The sequence below is a fragment of the Theropithecus gelada genome, chromosome 14, assembly GCF_003255815.1.
Source record: "Theropithecus gelada isolate Dixy chromosome 14, Tgel_1.0, whole genome shotgun sequence".
Taxonomy (NCBI): Eukaryota; Metazoa; Chordata; class Mammalia; order Primates; family Cercopithecidae; genus Theropithecus; species Theropithecus gelada.
This window is the reverse complement of record NC_037682.1, coordinates 98,476,198-98,500,957: the sequence shown is the minus strand read 5'-3', so window position 1 is coordinate 98,500,957 and position 24,760 is coordinate 98,476,198. Positions and strand designations below refer to the sequence as shown.

Below are 24,760 nucleotides of genomic sequence, written 5' to 3'. Positions count from 1 at the left end.
CTCCAGCCTCTACAACATTAATTTCATTAATATGCAAAAATTATTGCTAGAATATTAACCTTTAGCATCATAAAATAAGATCCTATAATACAGATCTTCATATTGAATGACTACAAGATTACTTACAGAAACTCAAAAGACCATCTTAATAACTTTCCTTTTTGGTAATCACATTTATAGGGAAGGATAAAATTAAAATGTGGAGGTAGATTCACAATATAATGTCTGATTAAAATGCGTATGCTTATGCCCAGCTGCCAAAGAGGTAGAGGCTGTTTCTTCGTTCCCTCTGGGAGGTGGAGCCTCTTCTTCCTCAGTTTTGTTTATCTCTTTTGTTTAGAGGAGGGCACTCCATCCTCCAGAGCTAGAAGCCAGAGGTATGGCAATTTTCAGGTCCCCCCACCCTGCCAGTCATTGCCTGTGATGACTTAGTTTTCTACTGGCACCACTGGTCTTGGTGAGCATCCTGCTTTCAGGAAGGAGTGCCCTCTCAACTCCCATAAATATTGGGAGAATAACCTACAGGGTTGTGACTGGTACTGGGACTCAGGCAATAGCTGGTAGAGTGAGTTTGCTAAAAAAGTGATAAGTGAGGAGTGTGCCATTTTCTCAATAGCAGCAGGAGAGGTGAGGAAAGCAGAGGAGGTGGTGGGTAAAAAGAAGGTGGAGAGGGGCTGGTGGAGGAAGAAATATAGGTTGAAGAAGAGTTGATGAAGTGATATCCATGTAGAGAAGAGAGGAAATGATGAAGGAAAATAAAGTGACAGAGGTAAAGGAGGAGGCAAAGCCCTGGCCTCTGAATGCCAAGGACTTTCTGAAGGCTGCAGCTGGAGACAGTACATGCACAGGCTAACAGGGCCTTCCTCCAGCTGGAGCCCAAGTTTGGGTGGATATGGTGACACTGAGATGAGACCACAGATTCATCAAAGAAAATAGACTCACCTTCTGAGATGCCGCCTTTTGAAACCACCCCCACCCAAAGGTCATGCATAGGGGCTAAGATGCAGATTTGCTGAGGGCCATCTCAATTAAGAGGTAAAAAGAGTTCAGACATCTAAGGACATGCTACACGTTCAAATTCTTTTTTGAACAAACCTCTACTTCAGAAGCAAGGTAATCATTAAACAATATGGGGTCAGATCCTCTGGACAAGTGGCATTTCCTTTCACTCCAGTCACATGGCAAGGATCCCATGCCCCACTCCTGTAGGAGCAGGATATCAACTGTAGGTTCTTCACCTGGTCCTCAGACTACAGCCTTCCAGAACCTAAGATTGCTGTTATTTTTAAAGGGATCTCTTGCCCAACTCCTGAAATACCAACTGTTATGTGGAGGAAAAGCCAGGTTACCTTCAGCAGGGCAGCCCATGGAGATACTCAGGCTGTTCTGGTATCAGTGTAGCTAACTCCTACTTTTGGAAGTTGCCCCTGCTCCAGATCATCGGCCATCTATTGTTGGACCTGTGCTTGGCCAACAGTGATGTCTGTGTGCTGACCTCCTTGCATCTTGGTTCTGGACTTTTAGTGCTCCCAACTTCAAGAATGTGGCTTCTGTGAACATGCCTATCACTTTGTCTAAGCCAGGAAAATGATGAAAACTGCATTCTTTCATCTACATGGCTTGAACCCTTATCTGTGTCAGGGCCTTCCTGTCTCTTTTTGATGTGGATCTTTATGAGTTACCTTCAAAGACGGTCAGTGTATCTTAAAGAACTGCAACCTCAGGAACAACGAAAGACTGGGTTCAAGGCTGGTGGCAAGCTGCTTATCTTCAAGTATGTCCAGTGAGTATTCCATGGACCTGATACCTTTGCTTGACCACAATCATACAGATTTTCATCTTTGGTTAGGAGTTCATTCCAGCCACCCTATTGAGTATCTGGCAAAACAGGGACATAAACAGTGGCAAGTTGCTGTCTATGTCTGAAGTGAAGGGCAAAAAGTAGACAGCCTCTTAATCTACCCCAAGACAATAGTTTTTCCTACTCTTCTGTTACTAGTAAGTATCCATGAAGGCCTGGGCCATAGTTTTTGTTTGTGTGTGTGTGTTTCCTGGCCAGCCTTTTGGATATTCTTATGCAGACCGCCATTGACCTCATTGTTCAGTTTCTAGTCACCAAGGACCTCCACAACTGCTTGTGGACTCAGGCTCTTGGCCAACCATTGGAGAAGCCATCTACTATGCCCCATCCTCCCTGTCACCCAGGACCCAGACCAAATGTCAGCTGATTGGGCTAGCAGGTATGGCCCAGTAAGGGAAATATGGCGTCCTTTCTAAGAACCAAGCATTCTTGGTGACAGCCAATAAAACCATGAAGAATATGGGACATTTACCAGTCCCCTTTCACCCACCTGAGCATGATGAGATGTCCAGGTGCTCTGTGAGATACTAGGAGGGAAAAGAAGGCATTTCTCATCTTTAAAGTTTATCTATATCTGTCTGCCTACATCTCATTCCAATATCTCTTCTCTCCCTGTCTCTTTTTAAGGAACTAGAGTCCCCTAGAACACAAAATGGCTGGAAAGCAGACTTTCTAATTTGCTGTTTCTCTTGATTGTATCCAGGGAAGACTGTTCAGTAAAGTAGATTACCAGAGCTCTCTGACCCTCTGCTCTTATGCCCCATAGAAAATTCAAAGAGGGACAGATCTAAGACTGTGCGATTGAAGGACTGAGGTGGTCACGAGTCCCATGGAACAGGGATGGTTAATTGCCTAATTGTGTACATTGTTCTTTTGGCTAATCTTATCCTCAATACCGACCCCCTCACCCCCACTCCTTTCTTCCATCTGTGCCCAAATATCCAAGAAATTCCCAGATATTTCTTGAGTATTAACCTAGAGGGCAAGGAGAAAACTGTTATGGGAATGAAATTCTATTAGTAACTAAAAGAAATTCTTTTAAATGATCTAAAACTAAAATAAACAAACTAGGTAAATGGGATGGACGCAGGGGCTCATGCCTGTAATCCCAGCACTTTGAGAGGCTAAGGTGGGCAAATATCTTGAGTCCAGGAGTTCGAGACTAGCCTGGGCAACATGGCGAAACCCTGTCTCTAAAAAAATTAAAAAAAAAAAAGCCAGGCATGGTGACATGTGCCTGTAGTCCCAGCTACATGGGAGGCTGAGGTGGGAGGATTGCTTGAGCCCGGGATGGAGAGGTTGCAGAGAGCCCAGATCATGCCACTGTACTCCAGTCTGGGTGGCAGAGTGAGACCCTGTCTTAAAAATCTAACAAAAAACAAGGTGAATGCATAACTCTAATATATTTATTTATACCACCTTTATTTCTGGAATAATGTAAGGACTTTGATTCTAAAGTTTTGAGAAAATATAAACTGAGATAGGCAAATTCTTTAAAGTTTTATAAAAGCAGCTATAGTAATATGTAAGGGAGCAGTTGTATATATTTTTAGTACTTAAGCCTCCTCTTCTATGTTTAGAAAATAATGTAAGTTTTTCAGACATTTGCATAAGCATTATCTTTTCCCCATCTCCATGCTCAGTTTAGCCATCTTTATTCTTATCCAGTGCCATTCACGAACAGGTGGGAGATGGTGAAAATAAATGAAATGCACTATTTTAAACTGTGTCTGTTGTATTTAAAACTGTATAAAAACACTGAGGCAATTATAAAGGAATTCAGAACAAAGTCAACTTTTTGGACAGGTTTTTTGTTTTTTGTTTTTGTAGTCTATTTACAATGCCCCCTTGTTTCATTTTGGTTTAGCTCAAGGAAATAAACTCAGGAGCAATGGAATTGATACATGTCACTTTCACTTTTCCTGCTCCTCATGAAGCAAAACCCACTAATTACTTCGAAGGAATCTGCTAACACTTCCACATATATTTAATTTTGCTAAACTCGTATAGAGCTGCCTTAGAGGAAGGAAGAAGAGAGAAAAAATGGAGCATTCCTGGAAAGCTGCATTAAGACAGTTGTGTTTCTGCCAGTATTCTTCAGGGGCTGAATATATCTGGAAAGAAAAAAAAAAAATCACAAAGATATATTAGACTTTACTTAATGTATATGCCAATTATTTAACCTTTCCAGACATTTTGATATTAGAGAATGTGTGATTATTTATTCATTCATGTCTTCATTAATGCTGTCTACTAAATATTTCTGACTCTTCTCTTCTGTGCACAAGGTAGTTTGCCATTTTCCATTCTCTATATGTTAAGCATAACCATGTAACTTGCTCTGGTCAATAAATCATGAAAAGAAGATATATATGTCACATCTGGGAGGAAGCTTTAAGAGTTCCTGTACAATTAGTCAGAACCTTTTTTCCTCTGCAGCCTTGATCTCCTGGGCTTTAGCGATCCCAAGTAGCTGGGACTATAGGTAAGGGCCACTTTACCTGGATAATTTTATTTTTTATTTTTTTGTAGAGGAGATTGAGGTCTCACTATGTTGCCCAGGCTGGTCTTGAACTCTGGGACTCAAGCAGCCCTCCTGCCTTGGTCTCCCAAAATGTTGGGATTCCAGGTGTCAGCCACCACGCCTAGTCTTAAAGTTTTATACAATCATGTATGAATTGTAATATGAATTTGCTATATTTACATTGTGCCCATATTTATTTTGTACTTCATTCATTTATATGTTATATCAGTTGGTAACATATTGGTCCAACTTTTTAAGGAGAAAATGCAACATATAACTAATCTCTGTGTATTCTTGTGCAAATTCTAGAATACACATTTAATGGAATTCAGTGCATCTTTTTCTGAAAAGATAATTGAGATGTTGATGAGGATGACGATGATGATGATAGACATTTCAGGAAGTGATTGTGCTCTAGGAACTTGCATGTTCAGAGCGACTGCAAAGCATTTTGATTTGTGCAGGCAATTTACTGACTATATGTTCTGGTATCTGAAAACCAGAAATAAATATGAAAGGGTGGGATAATATGAGGATTAGCAAAGAACATTGTCTTATTAGGGGAAAAATAGTAAATAGCCACATTTTAGATGTTTATTCTTTGATGGGTGTCTTCCTTAGAATTATTTCCAGGAAGTATATTTTAGTCTTTGGAATAAAACCTTTGCCAACTCATACTGCATTGTCTTTCTATTCTTACAGTATAATTTTATTTTCATTTTTCTGGCATCAGAAAACAGGTCTTAAAGTGAAATTTTTGAATATAATGATAGCTCTGGGGGTATTTGAATCAGTTTTGATGCATATTTCCTGATGATCAAGTGATAAGTTTTGCAGTGTTGGTCCCATGAGCTTCTTAAGTATTCTCATAATATTCCCTAAATTAGTGCTCATATAATTTCATGCAGTGTATCTTTTTAATATTGTAGTGTTGGAATGCTTTTACGTGGAAATTTAATTTTTGATATTAAAAATAATAGAATATTTTATAATTCTTGGTATATTTATGCTGGAAGCATCTCCATCACTGATGCATTTTCCTATACAGATCTACATAGCACACAGATCTAGGTGGCACTCATAAAATGAATGATGAAAATAAGCCAAGAGTGAAAATTACTTACTGTAATTATGGTTAGCATGGTTGATTGACTTATTTATTCATTTAGCAAATATTCAATAAATATTATTTAATAAATAGCTATATCATAGACATTATGCTAAGTTCTGTGAATACAGAGATGAAAAAAACATAGTCCCATTTCTTAAAAGCTCACATCGTAGCCAGGGATACGTATTGACTTTATATAGATACATATTGATTATAGCTTGTGCTGAATGTTAAAGCAGAGATATGTGGAAGTGCTGTCGAAACAGAATAAAGAAAGGATTAGTTCTTTGAGAAATAATTTGATAAAAACTAAAGGAAGGAACATGGAGCACATCACAGAAAAAGTGACACTGGAATTGTGCATTTAGTACAATTTTTCATCACTTCAGCCTAATTAATAATATTAAAACTATTGAGGATTTTATTAGGTTGGTGCAAAAGTAATTGCAGTTTTTGCCATTAAACCACCATCTCTATTGTGGATAATTAGAGAGCTTTTATCTAAAGTACTAGAACTTTTATTCTATGTTCTATGCTGTGGAAATGGGGTAAATATTTAAAATATTTATCAACAGCAATGGCCATTCAGAATGGATGCTGACAACAGAATTAGAAGAGAGTAGACCCATACAGTAGCTGTTGACTCTCAATTATGTGGTTATGGATGGGCCTCTGCACCTCAATTTTTCATCTTTCAAATATCACTAATGCTTATTTCTTTTTTTAAAATTATACTTTAAGTTCTGGGATACATGTGCAGAACATGCAGGTTTGTTACATAGGTATACAAGTGCCATGGTGGTTTGCTGCACCCATCAACCATCATCTACATTAGGTATTTCTCCTAATGCTACCCCTCCCCTAGTCCCCCACCCCCTGACAGGCCCCGGCATGTGATGTTCCTCTCCCTGTGTCCGTGTGTTCTCATTGTTCAACTCCTGCTTATGAGTGAGAACAGGCAGTGTTTGGTTTTCTGTTCCTGTGTTAGTTGGCTGAAAACAATGGTTTCCAGCTTCATCCCTTTCCCTGCAAAGGACATGAACTCATCTTTTTAATGGCTGAATAGTATTCCATGGTGTATATGTGCCACTTTTTTTTTTTTTTTTTGAGACCAAGTCTTACTCTCTCACCAGGCTAGAGTACAGTGGCGTGATCTTGGCTCACTGCAACCTCCGCCTCGCGGGTTCAAGCAGTTCTCCTGCCTCAGCCTCCCTAGTAGCTGGGCAGGCATGCACCATTATGCCCAGTTAATTTTTGTATATTTAGTAGAGATGGGGTTTTACCATGTTGGCCAGGATGGTCTCGATCTCCTGACCTCGTGACCCGCTGCCTCGGCCTCCCAAAGTACTCACAGGCGTGAGCCACCACACCTGGCCTAATACTTGTTTCTTTGATGTAGGATATTTGTGAAGATAAAATGGGACCATGTACATAAAGTGGTTGACACAATTAACGGTATGCAGTATGAATATTTAAGAAACATTAGGCATTACAATTTTTAAGAGTAAGAAAGAACAGACCTGATGAAAAATTACAGATATATCTAAAAGTGTGGAACAATTTTCTTCAGGTGGAAAAATTGGGGAAAAAAAATACTTTCCAAAGGAATACTTGAAAGTTGGAAGGAGATGAAGAGATGGCTCTGGAAAAGGCGATCATTTGGAAATTATCTAGGCAAAATACTGACAGTTCTATTTTCGTGGGGGATAATTATTTTATATTATAGTTGTTCCTAATTTCAATGATCATCTCTAGCGATAGTGTTAATGAACAACCCTGGAGTGAGATGTCAGTATTTGACTGTGGCTGTTTGCAAACTCTGCTGTGATTATACACAGTTGTCTAATTGCTTAATTTATTGATGTTTTGCCGACATGTTTTTCAGCAACATTTGTGATTGCAGATAACTAATCATTTCTCTTCGGGCTCATTATCATACGTTTGCATTTGATTTGTCTGATTGCTGCAGGTGGAAACAATAGGTGATGCCTACTGTGTTGCAGCAGGGCTCCACAGAAAAAGCCTCTGCCATGCTAAACCCATTGCTCTGATGGCCTTGAAGATGATGGAACTTTCAGAAGAGGTGCTGACACCTGATGGAAGACCGATTCAGGTAACCCTCCTAACAATCTGGTTTGAGTAGTAAGTGCACCATTAACTGGAGGAGGCAAGTAACTCCCTTCTGAGTTCTACTTTTTGTAATTTATAGATCTAGACAAGTTGGGTGCTTAAGGAGGACAAGGAGTGACTAGAGATAACTCATAAATCCAGGAAAAGAACAAATGGAATAGGTCCAAGATAGGAAAAGGTTTGTGGAAGGCAAATTACTGTAGAGGAAAGAAAGAGCTAAAAGACCCAAGGGAAGAACTTACTGTCAGTGACCAGGTCATCAAATCCAAGCAAGAATGATGGTGAGATTCAGAGTTTTAGAGGTAACCCAAGAAGTAAAATACAAAAAAAGCAAGAAAATGGAGGACCTGCACAACTTCCTGTAGGTAATATACAGCTGAAACTTCAGAGCTCAGAGTTACTTCTGGAGTTTTTCTTGTGGCAGAGTTTGAAGATTGCAGCCTAGTAACTGTAAAAACTTTAAAAACAGTGGAAAGTCCAGATCCTGGTGTGTTGTACTCTTGGTTCTGATGGTCTTCTGCAATCTGAGGTCTACCTCTGGGAATGAATTAGGTCATCTACCGTATTTCTGCTAGAGCCCAATGATGGATCCCAGAAGTGTCATTACTTTGAAATCAGAAATCTTATATTTGGGGAAGTAAACTTGTATTCAAGTCCACCCTTTCATAACAGCTCACCAGCTAAGAGTTAAGAAAACACGGGGCGGGGGATGGAAATGGCTAAAAATGTGAGTACCATCCTAGTTCTGGCATTATAGCAGATTGGGGACCCTGAACAATCCATCTGATTAAAATTATGAAAATATTGGGTTAAATATATTAAAAAATGTTTTTTAAAAAACTATTAGGCACTTCTCTGAGCTCATAGGAAAGGGAAAAACATGACAATTACACTATGTGTGTATACTGAAAAAAAAATGTAATTGGCGAATTTAACTTAAGAGCCCTGTTGTTAGCAATGATAGAAGGAATCTAGGAAATATTATTCCCCCCAGAATATGCCAACTTCAATCCTATCCTCAAATAATTTTCACAGATTCTGTGTGTTATAAAAAATAAGGTTCTAGAGTTTGTGGTTGTATTTTTATCTTTTAGTTGTTCTTGATAAGCTGGAAGGTTTAATTTTAATGTTTTAAATGAAACATATTTTATTTTATAATTTGTAAATTTTTGACCTGACTAGTTCACAAAAATCCTTCCCAACTTAATTTCCTAATGATAAATTTGCAGTTTTATAGTATGGGTTTTTACATTTAACCCACCTGGAAGATGAAGGTTATTAAAATGTGTAATAATACCAAAAACAAAAGAAAAAAGCCACACACACATACACACACACGAAAACAAAGTACTATGGGGAAGATCCAGGGGAAATTATAGATGTAAAAACACAGATCTGGGATGTTTTCAGATATCACACTTATCAGACGGAATTAAAATGACAATTTTTAACGTAACTATAAGAAATAAAAAGATAAGCTGAAAACTGTGAGAAAGGGACAAGACTTGGGAAGGAACCAGAGAACTTCTAAGCAATCAACATAATGCTTAAGAAAAGAAGAGAGAACAAAGTGGGTAAGTTTAAAAGCAGATTAGACATAGATGAAGCAAGAATTTGTTCACTAAAAGAACTGAAGAAATTATCAATAACTAAGTTGAGATATTTAAAAATGGGAAATATGAATAAGAGAATGTAAAATATAAAATATGTGGGAGACAGGGAGGAGAGAGTGGAAAGATGTAATATGTATTCAATTGAGGTTCCAAATGGAGGTAACAGACTAAATACAAAAAGAGAATTATTTTCAGGAACTATTAAAAGATGTCCATCAGTACCCAGACACAGTAATTCCAAAGAATTCTGCAACAGTTAAGTCATGGGAATCCAAAACTAAACCCATCTTAATGAGACTGCAGGGCATCAGAGAAAAAGAGTAATTGATAAATTATAAAAGTGACAGGCTGGGTGCGGTGGCTTACGCCTGTAATCCCAGCACTTAGGGAGGCTGATGGGGGTGGATCACAAGGTCAGGGGTTCGAGACCAGCCTGGCCAATATGGTGAAACCCTGTCTGTACTAAAAATACACAAAATTAGCCGGGTGTGATGGTGGGCGTCTGTAATCCCAGCTACTCTGGAGGCTGAGGCAGAGAATTGCTTGAACCCAGGAGGCAGAGGTTGCGGTGAACTGAGATGCGCCACTGTACTCCAGCCTGGGTAACAGAGCGAGACTCCATCTCAAAAAAAAAAAAATTATAAAAGTGACATTGATCAGTGTGAAAAGGACAAGGTATTCAATAAATGCTTGGGGGACTATTGGCTATTCATGAAGAAAACTAATTGAAATTGCTTTTGTACTTTATGCATCTTTATACAAATCAATTCTTGGTGTGGGGAGGTAAATGTAAAAATTCATATTATAAAACTATAAATTTATCATTAGAAAATTTTGACAAGTAGGGAAGGATTTTTTTTTGTGAACTCATCAGGTCAAAAAATTTGCAAATCATAAAATAAAAGTTTGGAACATTAAAATTAAAACCTTCCTGTTGTTAAGAAGAACTAAAACATAAAAATACAACCACAAACTAGGAGAGTATTTTTTGCGACACATGTAATCAATAAGTATCTAGTTAACTTTGTCAGTAATGAAATTAATATAAATTTATAACACTATCATATAGTATTTCTCCCTACTAGTTTGACACAACTTTGAAAGTCTGACAGTGCCACTGTTTGTGAGGATCTGGAGCAGCAGGAAATCTCACCCATAACTAATGCAAGTGTATACTTGGCATTACCTGATAAAGTTTAACTTCTGCATATCCTACAACCCAGCATTTCCTCTCCTAGATGTTTACACATGTACAAGGGAAGTACTTGTGCACGTGTAGCAAAGTCACACGCAAGAATAGTTTTTTAATAGTCTCAAATTCTAGCTAATTCAAATATACATCACAGGATAAACTGGATATATTTATACTTTGGTATACCATATAGTTGGGAATATGAATGACCTCAGCTACTGACATCAACACGGATCAATGTGAAAAACATAATCTCGAGCAGAAGAATTAAGTCATTAAAAAATGCTGTAGTATTATTCCACTTAACTAAAGTTTAAAACTGGAAAAATGGAAAAAATTCTATTTAAAAATACCTGCACTGATGGCAAAAAGTGTAAAAAAAAAGGGAATGATTAACACAAAATTCAAGCTGGTGCTTATGTCTGAGGGAAAGATGATGGGAAGTAAGAGGGTACAATAGGGAAAATAAACATAGTATAAAATGTTTTATTGTATTATTCTTCTTTAATATGCATATATATGTTTATATTCAACCATTTAAAAGTGGAAAGAGAGTTTTCTAACCACTCCTAAAATGGGAAAATATGGAGCATGAAAAATAAAAATCTAGGTTAAGTTCCCTCAGGGCATAATTATTGAGTTATTCAAACATATGAATGGTACTTCTACCACTGCCAGGAAAACAAACAAAAGGAATCCTGTCTCAGATTTGCTGCACACTGCAAATATAGACATTCCAGATTGAACTAATCAGTTCTTAAATTTTCAAGCCTACCAGCTGGGCAGGCTCCTCATTTGGGATTGTTTTTGATGTTGCATTTTCTTTTATGGAGAATATGTTTGTATTGAATTTAGCAATGTCATTACACAGTTAAATTACCCGAGAACAAAACCAGGGAACTGTGTTTTACAGTGTGTTCATCAATATTTTCATTTGTGGGATTTAATATTAGCTCTCTCAGATAGTCTTATTAAATCAGAAGAGGAAGTATCCATAAAGATTTAATAAGAATGCAGAAAGAGAATTCAAAATAATAAACCACCTTAATAATTTTAGCTTCATTACTAATTTATAGTATTTGCATGATTTGAGATTATTTTTCAGAATATTAATTTGGTTTTAAATTGCCTTCTAGCTTGGTGCTATGGGAACATTTCCAAGCTTATTGAGATAATCTTTTATTATAAAACTGCTGGCATGTTGTAGTAGAGTTGATATGTGACAGCTTAGTGTTTACCTCAAATTATGTAAGTTTTTAGGTGATTTAAATTACAAGTTATTAAAATTGCAATAATTGACCAAAATGCAAACCAAGTTTTGAAAAGTAAATTGATAATTTGTATATGGTTTTATGAACCTTTGAGGCATCCTGTAATGATGGGAAATAGGAGCCAAAATTGTCATATACAGTTGCTTGAAAATGATTGAGTAATGCTCTTGACTAATTGTAAAACTACCTGATTTTTTTTAATTTTGAAAATAACCGGAGAATGTAGCGTTTTGTTTTTTCAGTCTATAAATACTCAAGCAAATTATTGCTCAGTAAGTACTCTAATGAAACTCAGAGGCTACTGCTAGACTATATAAAGCATCTATAAATATGGTCTATCTATATATACAATAAATTCTGAAAAATCAGTTCATGTTGACTTTAATTAGGACTGCTTTTAGAAAGAGTGATTAGAAATTTTTCACCCTGGGTCACTATGATATTTCTTCTGCTGGCTGAAAATATGGAAGAACAGCATTATGACTATTTCCTTTTTATTCTTCCCAAGGGAGAATCTGATTTTCTTTCCCCCCACCCACCGAGACACAGGGTCTTGCTCTGTTGTCCAGGCTGGAGTGCAGTGGCACCATCACAGCTTACTACAGCCTCAACCTCCTGTGCTCAAGGGATCCTCCCAACTCAGTCTCTGGAGTAGCTGGGACCACAAACATGTGGAACCACACCTGACTAAAAAAAAAAAATTTTAGTAGAGATGGGGGGTCTCCCTATGTTGCCCAGGCTGGTCGTGAACTCCTGATCTCAAGCAATCCTCCTGCCTCGGCTTCCCAAAATGTTGGGATTACAGGCATGAGTCAAGTTACCATGCCAGGCCTGAATTTTTAAGTTTTCAACAGTAGACAATTGAAAAGTAAAATTATATTTCTATTCTCTCTTTCTTGTTTACACTAGCTATATTGTGAATTCACTAGAAAAATGTATTACTTTACACTGTTCTCTGATCTTGTGAACCTAAAGGTATTTTGAATAGTTTTTAGTGCCGACTGGCTAACTGATAGTAATAGTTTAGCCACACTTTGATTAAAATAATCAAATATTTATTACTGCCTATGATTTATTCTTTCTTTAAAAAACACTGTTGATAGGGAAAGGGAAGTTGGGTCAAGGATTAACTAGAGAATGTGCCTAGAGCATATTAGAAAAACAAAGAGCATTTTCACAATTTAAGGCTTTTGAAGAATATTAAGTATGTCCAAATGTCTTTTAATTCTGTACTTAGTTTAAAAACTAGTTTAAAAACTATTTTCATTAAATTTTCTCATAGGCATACAAATTCAAATTTTCTTCATTAGTTCAAAGAACAGTACATTTTATATAATGAGGCAAGTATGGAGGAGACATTGTGAACTAGAGTTAAACAATGTGTAATCATGTTGTAATACTAATGTGTTTAGCGATCTCAATTGCAAATCAGGGAAATGCTATAAAGACTCATAGCATTTCCCTGATTTGCAATTGAGATCGCTAAACACATTAGTATTACAGACTGGTGCGAAAGCAGAAATATTAATGTACAATTTACATGTAATTGTAACACATTAGATTACAGCTCCTTAAGCTTCAACTTTTAATGAGCTTACAGGATTTTTTGAGATTATGCAATAATTATTCTGTAATTAATTTTTAATTTTTAAATAGTCATTGCTATTTGCAAAGGAAACCTGATGTTATTTTAATATTTGGAGGGATTTGGTTTTTAGAAATATTGCAATATTTAGTTAACCCTATCAGATTTCAGCCTGAGACTGTATTTAGAAAAAAGAAAAACTAATTACAGTTGGCACTCCATATCCATGAGTTCTGCATCCTCCAATTCAGCCAACTGTGGGTCAAAAATGTAGTTAGGCCAATGATGGTTGCATCTGTACTGAACATATATAGACTTTTTTTCTTGTCATTCTCTATATAATACAGCATAACAAGTATTTACTCATTACAACACAGTACATATTATAAGTAATCTACAGAGTATTTAAAGTATGTGGGAGGATGTGCATAGGTTATATGCATATACATCACTACTTAATATAAGGGCTGCAAGTCTCTTATATTACTTATAATACCTAATAAAAAGTAAATGCTATTAAGTCATTGTAATACTATATCATTTTGTTTGTATTTTTTTAATTGCTGAATTGTTTATATTTTAATTTTTTTAATGCCATATTTTCAGTCTACAGTTGGTTGAACATGCAGATGTGGAACCTGTGGATACAGAGGGTTGACTGTATTTGATAACCTAATTAATTTTCTAAGATTCTTTGATATTTATTTATAAAACACAAATTAGTACTTTTTAATCTCAATGTGTGTATACTTATTTGAAATGTTCTACTTCTAGAAACTATATACATATAAGGAGAAAAACCTAAGGGATCAGAAAAAACTACATAGGCATTATATAAAATTACTGTTAAGATACTGATCCCAGTTATCCTCATTTCTCATCAATTAGGAGTATTTAAATTTGCTTTTAATCGCCTAGATAATGCATACAGTGGCAGTTTTCATAAGTCACTGTTCTGTTGTAACAATAATATGTAAAAATACTATATAATATTACTGGTTAAACTTATGACTATATAGATATATTTTCCGATAGATTCATCATTCTGCATAGTAAATTTATTTGGAACTAGAAATTTGTTTGTTTTTAAAAAGTATTTATTTAAAGTATTAATATTTGTGAATTTACCAGCAAAGTTGTGAGTCTCTTCTGTAGTTTGCTTCCTTTTAATAATCAATGCCTCATTCTATATACTCTTTAGATCTATTTTCTAACTTGCCAATACTTCCCTCAGTTGGTTGTAAAAATTACTTATTAAACTCATCCACTTGATGCTTAAATGTTGATTATAGCAGTTTATAGTGTTTTGCAGTTCCATTTATCTGACAAAATTTTTCATACTGTTTTTATTTATTTTCTTAAATAAATCATCTGTAATCGTTGTAAACGCTTCTCCTGGTAAGTCAGTCTCTAGAACTCCTGCATTCTATTACATCGTCTGTTCTTTCACTTAATTTTCAGTCATGTTACTTGTTTCCTGTGTGGCTAATTACTACTTTTTTTGAATGCTGGAGATTGTATATAAAATATTACAGAAATAATTTAAGACTTAGGATGATTTTGCAGGGAAATTTTAGTGTGCTTCTTGAAAGAGACTAGGGGTCCTAGCAGTCAGGGTCAGGGGATTTAAAGCTGGGTTTTGATCTCTGTGAGGACCTGTCTACTTCTGGTTCACCTCTGTGTTTTGGTATTACCCTTATACCTGTGATCATGGTCCCATCTCAAAATGGGGAGGGCTTTCTAACGTCTTTGCCCTAGCAATTCTTAGATTCCAGTTTATGTTCCCTTAGCCCTGGCTGTCAAAAATGCTGCTCAGCTTCTCAACCTTTCCATTACCTTTTCTGGAGCCAGAAGATGCCCATAGGATAAAAGCATTCCCAAGTTTACTGTTCACTTCTCAGGTTTATCTTCTGCCATATCTTGGCACAATAATTTTTCATTACCTTGTTAGCTGACCAGGATAGGGTAATTCAAATGATATAACCTGCTATTTTATATGTATATATGGTAAGTTTCACAATAATTCTGTGAAGGAAGTATTGCTATTATTTCCAGTTTGTAAATGAAGAAAATAAGAATAAAAAATAGTTAACCAGAGCTTCTAATGTATATACTGTGTATACATTAAATAAAAGCATGTTAAATAACATTTATATTGTCAAATCTTCCTATTGCCTTGAATATTCCATTAAAGTTAGACTTTTCATGGCTTTAGTCTACAAGAAATTTAAATGTGTGTTAGATGTCCTCTTTGAAAAAGAAGAAGTCAGTTCCCTATTTTAAAGGTATTCCATTCAAAAATAAAATAATTAATTTTTAAATTAGAAAGTAAGAGAGATTCTAGCTGCATGTGACGGTGGTGGGGAGGCATACCTGTAGTCCCAGATACTCGAGAAGCTGAGGAGGGAGGATGGCTTTAATCCAGGAGTTTGATACCTGCCTGTGCTGGACAGCATAACAATACCTTGTCTAGAAAGAGAGGGATTGATTAAATTCAGTTATGTGAAAAAAAAAGAGTGTTATTCTATCGTTTTGAAAACTGCAGTCACTGGCCAGATTGGGTAGGGGATGTATTATTCATGATGCCCTGTTTTTTTTCTGTATTTTCCCCTTGTTTATTGTTTGTTGTGGATTGTAATGCAGAGGTTATATATTTAAATGTTTTATATTAACATTATTTCATAGGGTAGCCATTGAATTTAAATATTAGGTCATATTCTATTTATTTTTATTTATTGAGCACATTTGTTTTAATCATAGAATTACTCTTCTGGCACGATGCTATAATGCTGAACTTTAATAGACAAACGTATTTATAGACAAATCTATTTATTGAGCACATTATTTGTTTTAATTATGGAATTACTCTTCTGACATGATGCTGTAGTGCTGAAATTTAATAGAGCATCTTTAATGCCTTACAATTCCTCCATAAGATATCGGCATAATGATTTAAAACACAATATTGCATCTGCGATATGTATGTCAATGAGACAGAAATTCCACTGCTAGTTTATTTTAGCTTTTATCTGTAATCATGAAAGATTCCAATTTTATATAATCACAGAATTTTAATCATATTTTCAGACCATGAAATAGTTGATCAGGCATACATTTCTAAAAATGCTAGTCTTACTGAAAAGTTTTATTATGATATTTGTCAAACAGATTTCCCAAGCAGTCCTTCTGTGAAGATATTTGCATATTGATGGTACAAGAAAAAATAGTAATAATAAGTTAGTGAAAGGAAAAATAAAACCGAGTGATGGAAATAAAAGCTAAACTGATTCACATGATACTGTGCATGCAAAGCACAAAATTGCTTAGTTTAATTTTGTGCAGCAGTCCTTTGACTTTCACATTTTTGGAAGACAAATATATTCTTTAGTGGAGACATGGTTTACGTATTTTTTGTTAGTTAAATATTACCACTATGAGGATAACTACTTCTAAATAAGTTATCATCTATTTCATGTATTTTATCCTGCCTCTTGTCTCCAGTGTCCCACTAAGACTACTGATACAATGTCCATAGAAGAGGCTAAAAGTTATATTAGCAAAGTCACTCATTTTTAATTTGATTTTTGTGTGGTGTGCTTTAGAAGTGTGAAAATTCCAAGCATTTAGGAAGCTCATGTTTTTATTTATTTGATTTTTATGTAAAGAATAGGAATCTCCATCTGCCAATTGTTTTTCTCCTGTAGAGACAGTAAATGTGATTTCATCAACCCATTTAGTAGGTTAGCCCATTATCTTTAGCATATGGTCCCTTTCTTAGGTGTTTTTGAATGGGTTTTTAATCTTTTACTTAGTTTCTTTTAAGGCTATATGCATATAGGCCAACATTAGTAGCCTGACTCTTACAATATGAAAAATGACATGAAAATAGCAAGATACAATACATAAGACAGCAATGGGCTATCTGCATGCTAATCACACTGTTGATTTAGTTAGCTTTTACATTTTTGACCTTTTGAGATCTCATATCTTGTTTCAAATAAGTTTAAAAATTATTTAATCTCTTTAGTTTTCTAAAATTACAAAACATAAAATGATCTCTGAAAATTAGTATTACAGAAGATAGTTAAAATCACCTATAATTTACCAACTAATTATAGCCATAGTTTACATTGTTATATATCATCTTCAAAGTCTTTTTATATACATATATTCAATACAAACACATAGAAGGTACGGACTTAAAAAGTAGATTCTTTTAAAAACGGAATAAGCTTCATTCAACTTGGTAATGTCATGACACACAGTGTACCAAAGATGCAGAAAAATATGCAGAAAAACCTTGGTTAGCCCTAGGAAGAATCTTTCATTATTACTAACTCACTTTGGTTTTGTATTTTTCTGTTCCTACAATTGAATTTTTGAGACACTGGAAGGTAACTCTTTAGTCACCTGAGTTGCAAATGTGGTACTAACAATTCAGTGTCACAGGTGCTTTTCAAAGTATGTTAAGCTTTTTGTTGATGTCATGTCAGGCATATGGCAATTGTCTGGGTCACCACTATAATATTCCTTATTTGGAATGTGGTTTCCTAGCAACTCTTGCTTTTTCCTAATAGCTGAATTGATTTCTGCACATTTGTAATGCTTCCTACTGCATCAGAAATTGTAACCTTGTGTATAAATGTTACAAGACCAAATGTACACGTAGATTCAATTTTAAGAAATTATTTTGCTTTATCACTTGCCTTTAATGTGTTTGTTCAGAGGTTAAACCAATCATAAAAAATGAATTTAGAAAATCTCATTAATTCAGACTCTTCAGGGAAATATGGTAATTTTGACAACAATTCCAAAATGCATGCAAATAGTTCTTAGTGGGGGACCCTGTGAAGTTGAAGACACAGAGTAATTTTGATGGTCAAATGACCATGTAATCAGGAGGTTGTTAGAAACACAGGTCCAGAGTATGCATGGGGTGTCCCAAGGGAGAAAAGGCTTACTTTGGAGGCTTGCTGTTTCAACTCACATGAAGCCTGATTCCACATGAATCTGGCTGGATTCTTGCTGGCAGCGACTTTTACTTATTTATTCAACAAATTTTTTTGAATGCTTACTGTTTTCTAAATAATTGGTGAGGTATTAGGAATGTGAGATAAGCAAACCAGATACGTCCCTGATCCTCCCAAGAATTACAGTCTGTGGAACCAACAACTACACATTACTAACTTGGTGAGGAAGGAGAAATAGACACGGTTTTGTCTCAATACCCTTTCCACCGTAATATCGAGAGGTTCGGGTTAGCCTTTTAGAAATATCTGTCAAAGTCTTTAAATTCTTTGTAGAGCAAATATTCAAGATGTCATTTACATTCAGACCTACATTATTTTGGTGTTTTTGTAGATTTCATATGTTCTTAGGGAAATGGGGTTGAAAGGCATTAAAAACCAACTGTATGGTAGTGGTTACCTTGACAGTTTACATATTATCTCAATCTACACAACGACTATGAAGGGCATATATGCAATTTTTATATACTTAAAAGATAAAAGACATCGGGGTTAAAAATATGTATAAGATTATGGAGGAAAAATGCATATTGGACCAGACTTGTACCATGTCTTTATGCACTTTTTTATTCCTGCCCCAAAAAAACTCTGCAAAGTTTCATTAATCTTATTTTACATGTAAAGAATTTGAGATTTAGAAAGTTTATATAATTTGATCAAGGTTTTGTAGCTAGCCAATTGCCGAACTAAATTTGAATCCAGATATATCTGTTTAGAAAAAAGAAAAAAGCTTTGCTGTTTTTCATTACAGCAAACTGGAGAATGCCCAGAGTAGAATTTTACTACCTGAGTACTTAATAACAAGAGGTACTTCTCACCTAGTGCTTACTACATGCTCAGCATTATGCCAAGCTAGGGTGCGTGAGCGCTCTCTCTCTTACATGTCCTCTCCCTAATATATATACATATACACATACACCTGTATAATTAATTTATTAACATGTATGTGTATGTTTTAGGCATATTTTCATATTTGTGAAATATGCCTATACTGTATATACATAATCATTACAACAATCATGAACCACAAATTAGATGTTATCTCTATTTATAAATGGGAAAACCAAGACTCAAAGGTTAAAGGACTTTTTGTCAAATAAAAGTAAATAATAATACTAAATGAGAACTGATTCAGAATTGGAATTCAAATCTGTTTGACTTCAAAGTCCATCCTCTTAACCATTACCCTATACTGCCACTCAAAATATAATTAGAATGTATTTAATATGATTTCTAATCTTATGACTAAGCTAATAACTTTAATCTTCCTTAAAAAATTATTGCTTTTCCCTGTTCCTTAAGAAAGAAGTGTGAAGATGTAATAGCAGTGCAATGTCTCGAAGGCACTCTAACTCGAGGTAAACTATTGACTATAACTCTACATCAAGATGTTGAAATAATGAGGACATTTAACAGAATGAGTTGAAAATTGATAGTTCTATAGAATTTCAAAATATCTGAAGAAAAATTAAGTTGGGAATAATATTGAAATATACACTTCTGTAATATTAGCTTTTTATAAAAAAAATAGAAGAAATGATCTTTTTGTGGAAACATAATAATCCAAAAACTAGGAAAGCAGAGGTTTAAAACTGTATCAGAGAATCCAAAAGGCATATTTACTCTTTTGGACATATTATTTTCCAGATGGTATCAGTTGATCCTTTTGGATATTAAGTTATCTAAGATTATTTTTTATTTACAATAATGAAAAGCACTGATTGAAAATGAAAAATGTAGTCGAATAGTTTGATCAGTCAGCCTGCAAGCCTTTACTGAATGTCTCTCATGTGCAAAACCACATAATTGAGTTGCAGACTGAACTGCATGAGTGCCAAATACTAATCTGCTTTTTTTCTTGGCTCTCAAGTCAAAATTCTGTCTACACAATACCCAAACATCTGGTCACTTAAATCCATTCAGTCACAACTTCAATTGACCGCCCAGATTTTCTGACTCCAGGATTCCATTCAACTTGTTTGCCTTAATTAATTAGTTTATCTGAAAGCTATGTCAAATAGGCAATAGCCTATGTTTAGTTATTTCAATAGTACTTGGCATCTTACCTATGACAAGGTACAGTTATGGAGGGAAGAAAAACACAGGTTCTATTCCTCCCACCTCCATCAAGCTTTTAACAGATTTGGTGTTGTTTTCTGCCTCCTATACTGTTTGCCTTCCTCTTTGAGTTGGTCTCACCCATCTCTCACTGCCCCCCACTCTCAGGACCCCTCGGTCTCCATTTCTCTCTCAGTTTCCCAAAAGTGACATCAATTTTCCATGAATTACCTAATAATGACTTACTAACAAAAATTACATTGTTATGAATAATGTGCGTAAAACTGTTGATACTGGTTAATTTAGGGGAAAGAGCTTTTTCCATTTTTAATCTTACAGTTTTATATCTGTTCACATTTTCCAAATATATGTATGAATTATTTATTCACTTTTAGTATCTATAGAAATTATATGGGAGATGACATAGACCATTTTTCTTTCCTTCTTTAAAGTTTCCTATACTCAAAATAACTCATAAATATAATTTCTAAATGAAGTAAGCACAAATTCTCACTTATATATTTGGTTCATAGGAATAATCAGCAGGCAATGCCTAAAACTGCACAGAATAAAAAATCTTATTGGCTAAAAATTGGTGGGAGCATCAAATGTCTTTGACAGAATTACACTGTGAAACATTTGGCCAGCTTAATGAGGGTTTATAGAAATAATGACCATAAAAGAAAACTATACTGGCAGAAATTAATATGAGCAACGTACTGCTTAATGAGTCACAAATCATCACTGTAAAGTTTCAGTGGGAAATAATTCATGTCAATTAAAATACTTTCAGATACAACTGGAAATGTAAAATATTAGAATCAATTTATATGTAGTATATAGAAAACAGATCAAGGAATTAAATTGACTTATAGCGTTTAGTCCAGAAAATAATTTTCTTCATAAGAATTCTTCAGTATTAAATTTATTCATTCAATCTTTGTACTTCTTTGTTGGGGTACAAATGTCTTGAACTATAACTGTTTTATTAGCCTATGGAATTATTTGATAAATTAACAGAAGCTGTGTCATGGTTCTAGACATTCATGCTCAATAAACTGAATTAAATGTTACCAGCTGATAGGAGAAAGTATTTTATTTAGTTGTGGCAGTGATAGCTATTATATCTTTGCATGATTATAGTTTTATCTCTTTGATCCTTTGCTGCACAAGTAAATATTCTTTTATATTTGCAACTTTTTGCCATGTCTTTACCTCATATATAAATAAGTAAATACATTGACTTCCAGGTTTTTAATAAACTTACAGTATTCTCCATTTCTTTTATTGTCTTCTCATCTTTCTCTTACTCTAAATTGCATATTCATAATCATGTCCTTTTGAAAAGTACTAAACTTTTCTCATGCTCATATTTTATCCTAGCACTCAAAATATAAATTAGTAATTTTGCTACCCAAAGTATAATGAAGTAAAGTAGACCTGCCTTGTTATACCAGTGAGAATACCTATCATGAGGTTATGATACAGTGATCACACTGTGTTCTATGCAGTGCAGCATCCTGTACTATATAAAAATCTCTTTACTAGTTAGTTATGGTACTGCAGCACACTATATCCAAACATTGTTCTGTGTTATTTTTCTCCTCATTTTAACTCTAGTTTGTGAAAACTCTTACTTTGTGGTTAGGAAGGCTTGTCCAGGGAAGCGAGAGTCCTACCATATTTTAAAACTATACAGTTTATCAGAAATCTAAGCATAATGTGTCAGCCACAGACAATCATGGCAAAGCTTCCCTTTTAAACTTGGTGCTTCAAGGGTTGTTTATGCCTTCAAACATTTGCTCCAAAATTAATAATTCCTATTTTATTAGTTATTAGTGTGTTCAAGTAGGTTGATATTTATATTTAAAAATTATCTCAGGGAAACATATTTCTATCCAGCTCTATGGCATTGTTTTGATGGCCAATTTATGCCAGATTCTAGAGCCAAATGTATTTGCCTGAGGTCTCCAGATGTTTTCTGATTTGCTGCTGGTGTCTGAAGAAACACTGCAACTATGGCTGTAAATTCAGCCTTTTCGCTTTACTGAACTGGGGCTAAGACACCCATCCTTCTTTTCTTGTGGTTTAGTTTAGCCAGAAATGCACCAGAGATAATTTACAAAATGATAATGATATAGTAGCTTAGGAAATTTAGCTGTGAATAGCTAACATTTTGTAAGCTTTTAAAAGTTAGTTAGAAATTTGAAGATCAACTCTCATTTCATACTTGATAAAAAGAGCAAAAAAGTATTTGATTATACTTAAGTTATCTAACTAGTTAGCAATAGGATCAGAACATGTGAAATTCACCAGGGAAGCTAATGAAGAAGATAAGGCCAGAAGAAGGAGAAATAATTTTGTAGTTTTTCTTTTTCTGGCAACTGTTCATCATGATAGAAGAAATATAATTTGGAAAGTGTGTTTTTGAGATTATTTCATGAAAGAGGTGGAAAATTGCACAAATCTGTGGCAGAGGGTCCAAATATCTTGACCTCTTGAGTGTCATTTCTCTATTATCAGAGTATTACTATTTTTACTGTTTCATTTTTAATCTTTTAAAACTATTAATTCTTTCCCCAGTTCCTGTCTTCCTTCTGTGAGAGCCTCTCGTTATGAATATGGGGCAATTATTCACATAGAATTTCGCCAAAGTTGACATGGATATTTTTTCTCCTTTTAACCTTTAGCATTTTCTATGGAAATGATGGGCCAGTTATTTGCTAGCTTGTAAAAAGAGGAAAAAACAATAAATGTGTACCTTTATGTCCCCACACCTCTTCTGTATTATCTCTCAGAACATATTAATTTTTTGAAAATACCAGATCTTTAAAAATAGTGGTGCATCTTCAGGAATATTTATTTTTTCATCATTTCTTCTATTTGTTACCATCCTCAAGTATGTCAAAGAAATTAGAATAAAATTATTTTACCTACTTTGTCCAAATATCAAGTTATAAATACTATTCATGTATTAAAAAGTGAAAAACTATGACTTATAAAAATATATGCTCACATAATGATCGTTTTATGTATCATTCCTTGAAGTTCGGCCCACTTTAGAAATTCACATATAGCCATGCCTTCAAACTCATCATAGCTTAGAATTATTCCAACTATAGAATCTCAACTCCAAATGTCTTTTCATAGTCACATTACTTGTTCTTCTGCCACTGTCTATTCTACCATTCTGACTCATCACAGTGATGTATAAGCCTTTATCCGTTCTTAGGTTTCCAGTCTATTTTGAGTGTATTAGTTTTCTAAGTCTGACATAACAAAGAACCAACAAACTAAGTGGCTTAGAACAACAGAAATTTGTTGTCTTACCGTTCTGGAGGCTAGAACCCCAAGATCAACATGTTGGCCGCACCATGTTTTATTTGAAGACACTAGGGAAGGAGCTGTTCCAGATCTCTCTGCTATTACTAGACTCTGGTAGTTCCTTGGCAGCATAGCTCGTTTTTACATGGCACTCTCCCTTCGGGCATGTATGTATCTGTGTCCAAATGTCTCTTTTTTTTTTTTTTTTTGAGACAGAGTTTCGCTCTTGTCACCTAGGCTGGAATGCAGTGGCGTGATGTCTGCTCACTGCAAGCTTCACCTCCCAGGTTCAAGCGGTTCTCCTATCTCAGCCTCCCGAGTAGATGGGATTACAGATGCCTGCCCCCATGACTGGCTAATTTTTTGTATTTGTAGTAGAGACAGGGTTTCACCATGTTGGGCAGGCCAGTCTCGAACTCCTGACTTCAGGTGATCTGCCCGCCTCGGCCTCCCAAAGTGCTGGGATTACAGGTGTGAGCCATCACGCCTAGCCATGTCTCCTTTTTATAAGGATACTAGTCATATTGGATTAGGGGGTCTCCCCTACTCTGGTAGGAACTCATATTATATCAGCAATTACCCTATTTCTAATTAAGGTTAAATTCTGAAATACTGAGGATTAGGGACTTACTATATGAATTTAAGGAGGGAGGGCACAATTCCATCCATAATACCTTCTTATCTAGAAAAGAAGAATCCCATTATCTCCTATCTCAACATGGTTCCTATCACCCCTCTAATTTTATTCTTCTTTGTCTTCCATCATACAGTCTGTACCTAAGTAGAAAATTCTTGCTCTGGAATTTATGGACATTACTGGTGAAAATTACATAATCATGGTAATTAAATACACATTAAGAATGCATATGTTTTGAATTCAACTGGGCCTTAAATCTGTAGGGATCTTGTTTCACTATCTCATAGCTGTGACTGTTGCAAATATTGGCTTTTTTTAAAAACATAATTTCAACTTTTAGATTAAAGGGTACATGTGCATGTTTGTTACATGGGCATGTTGTGTGATGCTGAGGTTTGGGATACAAATGATCCCATCGTCTAGGTAG

At 35.1% G+C, this 24,760-nt stretch overlaps 1 protein-coding gene across 1 annotated transcript in view; it reads left to right on the top strand.

Moving 5' to 3' along the window:
• Nucleotides 1–24,760, top strand: part of GUCY1A2 (guanylate cyclase 1 soluble subunit alpha 2) — a 320,231-nt gene that overhangs the window by 225,315 nt on the left and 70,156 nt on the right. Inside the window, exon 6 of the mRNA XM_025357412.1 lies at nt 7,466–7,609. Within this exon, the coding sequence (XP_025213197.1) occupies nt 7,466–7,609 (144 nt within the window). The remainder of the gene's footprint in view (nt 1–7,465; nt 7,610–24,760) is intronic.